A 5,098-nucleotide genomic window follows, 5' to 3' on the forward strand; every position below is an offset into this window, starting at 1 on the left:
CAGATTTATGTTTATTTATCACATGTTTGACGTCGCGGGAGTGTAATAAAGCCATTAAATAAAAATGATAATACACTAGTGTAATAAAGCATTTACAGCACGAGAGTCATCTTACACACTGGGGTGTAAGATGGATTTTTCCAGCACCGGTAAAGATACCGGAAATCCCCGTCTGGTATGCAAGAATATAAGATTCTTTCACTGGTTGTAGGTGCAGATGGGAATATCCGGCTCTCGGGTAACTGTTTAGACGGTAACTCGGCTGGGAGCCTCGTTACCGCCTAAACAGTTACCCTCGAGGCCGGATATTCCCATCTGCACCTACAACCAGTGAAAGAATCTTATAGACGTCGACGTCGTTTATAGTATAGGAGACGTTGGTCAAATTGACTTGTTTATATAGTAAACGAAAGTAGAATTGGCTAACATGTGATAAAATGAATATTACATTTGTGATTTTCCACATTGAATTTATTAAACTCGTTGAATAAAATTGATAAAATGCTCGTCAGAGCCTCGCATTTTATCATTTTATTCAACTCGTTTAATAAATTCAATATGAAAAGACTCTCATGTAATATCCTCTATTTAAACAGGTCAAATTTTGTGTCCGAAAATGCATTTTTTTGTCGTAAACCAAATGGATAAACGAAGAAACTGCAAGCAGAAGATATACGAAAAATCATTCATTTTGACACTGGTCAATAAAATTACATTAATATATATAGGGAAAAACTTTTTTGAAAAAGAAAAGCCTCTAGCTTTCTACCCAATCCCCTATGTTGATATTTTTAATTTTGTAACAATTGCAATTATATTAATAAAATATTGTTTAAACAAAAAAAGTCGCGTGTCATTTGAATAAGTATTCCGTACTATTGAACAAAATTCGTTGCTAATTTTACACCTGGATTGATGTAGCAAGAAGAAAATACAAAAAAAGAAAGAAACAACAACAACAACAAAACACTAGCTGTAATACATTACTAATTTAAATTTCATAACTTCAACTTATATTTACTTCGAAAACTGGTTTTTTTTAGTATATAGATGTAACTATTTCATTGTATAACACCGGCTAGTCAAAATGATTAGATAAATTATTCAATATACAGGAAAACTATTTGATATAGCCGTGATGTATCTAAAATGGTGTCACAATAAGATCTATTTTCAAGAAAAAACTAAAGATATAAAAATAACTTTTGCAATCAGAAAAAAAAAAAAAACTTATTATTTATATACAGTTCTATAGACAATTCAAGGTTCAAATCATAAATTGGCACATACATGACGAAAGATCAATGGCACATCAATATATGTTATATTTATATTTTCGACTTATCATCCCACCTAGCATATATTTCATATATACCAGTTATATGGCAGAAACTATAGACCGGCGATTTATATAATAATTTTGAGTGTATTATACCATAGATCACGCATCACAGTTCACCTGAATAGAATATAATGTTAATATTGATCTGTTCGACCAGTAGGCTAGCCTAAATAATAGATAATTCCAATGTGTGGAATATAGAACTGTCTGGCACATCCAAAGTCAAGCAGCGTTGGTAATTGAAACGCGTTTCCTTAAAATAGCCCGAGAGCAAAAAGTCACGATACCGCTAAAATGAAAACAGTGAACATGTGGTCTAAGGTATATGCCATTAAATATTGCGTACCATATTCACATATTATAGAATAACACGTACATTAGAAAGCATGTTCTGTCTAAGAACAAAACATTTCAATTAATTTGTTTGATTTTTATGTCCATAGGTGTTTTTTTTTAAGTCTCCGGCCAAACTCAGAGAAACAATGTTTGCTCCCTTGAAATGTAGCTTATAAGACGTAGAGTTCATTAACTCACTGTACTTTTTCGCACAAGAACGGCAAAACGCTTGTGCAGGTATAATCATAAAACAATTGATTGGAATAGTGTATAAGCATACATAAGGAGGTGCCCGGTTCTCCTGATGCCCAGCGGAAGAAAATTTTCTTTGAGCCGTTTTCTACCAACCATGGCGAGCTCGAATCCTTACGACGACCATCGATAAAAACATACTTGCTAAATCCCTTCAGGACAGCCTTGACATCCCCGTATTTCAAGTCGGTATCAATGTTGATCAAATGGCCCCCGTCCTCTCTGCATTGCTTCTGCGCGTCATCAAATGTTTTTGCACTCACATACAGTTTAACACAGAATCCATTCGCCGTAACGTTATAGTCCTGTGGACAAAATCCCTCACAGATACTTATGTCCGTTTCCGTTGTTTTATTTCCGTGTTGCAATGCGGACGGATTTCTTCCACACATTCTCGTACGTTTTCTGGTAGCAATATATCCTTCTGTAACCGTTCCACAATCTGACCACTGTGTCCAGTCATCGCAAGGATGAAGGTTTTCAAGATTCCGTATCGCCATTCCAAGCAATGTTATCATCGGCTTATTAAGCTTTCTCCCAATATTCAACAACATTTCCCCGTCAATATCTTTGGCGGCGGTTCCGTTACTTTCCACCAAAGACGTAGCACAATTTATATTCACATTTACCACGGCAAATAGGATGAAACGCAAAGTTCCTTTCTTCATCGCTCCTTGTTCTATACACTTTAACAATGATTGACTTAATTCGAGTTCAGAAATTGTTTTCTTCTTGTGTTTTTGTGCATTCAATTCAAGCTCAGCATGTTATATAATCGAGTGAAATAGAACAGAATGCCTTCAAAATTTAAAACTATATGAATTGTTTTCACTTGAAATTTCTTATTACTTGTTTGCGCAAAGCTAAGTTCCAGACTATGAGGGTAGTAATGTTTAAAATTGTTTTTCTTGAGATGTTAGATTAAGGTCTAAATTAGATCAATTTAAAATAAAATATGTTCACGTTCTTAAGTAATTTTGACTGTATAAACAAATTCTGAAACAGTAATTCTAAATCTTTTATTTTCAAGATTACATTATTGCCACAAAAGAAACCCTAAATTCGCTGTAACAAATCGGAAAGATACCACTGCTATAATTGTAGATGCATTGTTTAATGTAGAATTCGGTTTTAATTGTACTGTGAGAAAGTTTAGAAAAAGTCGTTCCCTGAATTCACAAGAACAGTTCTGATGAAATAACGATTTACTGCGGTATTTCCGCCCCCCCCCCCCAAAGATTACGTCTGAATAACTATGTTTCGTCTGGGTATACTGAGGCAACATCGCCTGTTTTTTTTTCAAACACTTATTCCATGTAGACTTTTATTTTTGCACAGCTTTCCCTTACATATTAAAGTCACATGTTTGATGAAACAAAAAAACAACACCATAAAATAGCAACGTATATGAACTATCGATAACCAGAACTAACGAGTGCTTTCATTAGTGTGTCTGTATAGAATTTATACAAACATTCTACCACTATAATTCAGTTGGCAGGGAAGAAGTTTCGATATATGGCCCCGCCGATTTTTTTTAGATATTTGGGATACCTTTTTCAAAGTGTATTAATATTAATGTTTTTATTACTGACAGTTTCAGTGTGAACATGCATGTAGCTATAAATGGCTATAGAAGATTTGGCTACATCTAGATCCATACATTTTGTGAATAATAATTTTTGGAGACAGGCACCTGGCCCGAATCCAGGGCCGGATCGAGGGGGCCCGTATCCCAACCACCCTCAGTTGACTGAAAAGTGGCCAATACTCGTCAAAATTGCTATATTCACAAAGGCATATTTTCTCAAAATTCTGACCCAAAAATGCACCAGAGACCACCATTTAATACATATATTTCACACTTTTTTGACCTCCCTCCTAATGAAGGTGGCACCCTCTCTTACCTCAAAATAAAGACATAAACGTGCTCCAGAGGCCACCATTTCAAACTTGTATCATTTTAAAGAATTTTCCGGGCCTGCTATACACAGTGACAATAAGTGTCTTTAGCACTCAAAGGGTTGATGGTCAAATTATAATAGCGAGCTCGAAATCATGATTTTTGAGTGGTGAATAAAGTTCTGTATTCACTGCGGAGAGAACTACGTCCTGTATTCACTGCGGAGAGAACTACTTCCTGTCCGCTAGGGGCGCCTTGTAAGCTTCCGGCGCGAAAGTTTTTAAATCCACTGCCAGTGAAAGTATACTTATGTTACCGTAAAGCTCGATTCTCGAGCCGGCCGTTTGGGTCTGCTCTTCGAGCTCGCTATAAAAGACATTTCAGAATGTAAATGAGCTCACAAAGCACACTATTACCTGCGTAGGTAAATGTATAACTAACCACAGTATAACCTTTTTTTAACAAATGACTAATACTAGTCTACAAGATACTTGTAAATGCAGCTCTGCTTACACAATTGGTTGTTAGTACTTCTGTTTACAAAATCTCCAGACTTTTTAAAATCTGAAAATGCGCAAAAAGTACACCCCTTCACTGTAGTATATAATAATATTGATTAAATATTGAAGAAATGTGAACAACGGTATATACTTTCTAGTTTCATAAACTCAATTTGCTAATCCTCTAACATATCATTTTTCAACTCGTGCAGAACTCATATTCCATCTACATATTATTACATAGCAATACCGTGATATGGTACAGAATCTTAAGGGCGTAAATAAGGTTTCCTCAATCTGTTGCAATAACAAAAGTGTCAAATATGCATTATACGGTAAGAAGAATATACAATTATCATTATTTTAACTATTAACTGGAGTTGCATCTAGCCTTTCCTACTTTGGCTATGCACACAGTTGGCCCAGTGGTCTAGTGGTAACACAGTTGACTGTCTGTCCAGAGGCCCGGCGTTCGAGTCCCGTTCCAAGCATCGGAAATTTCTTAGATGTTCTTGTGCCTCCCACCTTATATAGACGACAGTACTGGTCCGGCTTTGCGTGTATCTTAGCTACTCACCTGGTGCGTCAAAAAACCAGACTGTAAATGTTAAGTTAGCCGGACATGTCTGTGTCTGATGGAATTCTCCCTCTCTGTATTATCAGGGGTCCGTATGGTCAGATCGCTCTGTGTCTTTTCTAGCAGTGGATGAATCTTACTCTGTATGGCAGACATTGTAATACGTGAAGCGCCTTTGAACGTGTTTA

At 36.0% G+C, this 5,098-nt stretch overlaps 1 protein-coding gene across 1 annotated transcript; it reads right to left on the reverse strand.

Moving 5' to 3' along the window:
- Positions 1-1,316: 1,316 nt before the first annotated feature.
- LOC123562414 (uncharacterized) lies at positions 1,317-2,839 on the reverse strand. The gene has a single exon (XM_045355052.2). The coding sequence runs from the start codon at positions 2,596-2,598 to the stop codon at positions 1,873-1,875; it is 726 nt and encodes a 241-aa protein (XP_045210987.2). The 5' UTR covers positions 2,599-2,839; the 3' UTR covers positions 1,317-1,872.
- Positions 2,840-5,098: the final 2,259 nt, after the last annotated feature.

This window comes from Mercenaria mercenaria, chromosome 15, assembly GCF_021730395.1.
Source record: "Mercenaria mercenaria strain notata chromosome 15, MADL_Memer_1, whole genome shotgun sequence".
NCBI classification, from domain to species: domain Eukaryota; kingdom Metazoa; phylum Mollusca; class Bivalvia; order Venerida; family Veneridae; genus Mercenaria; species Mercenaria mercenaria.

Excerpts from the sequence above, each read along its gene's own strand:
- LOC123562414 (XM_045355052.2), bottom strand. The coding sequence starts at position 2,598 with ATGAAGAAAGGAACTTTGCGTTTCATCCTATTTGCCGTGGTAAATGTG.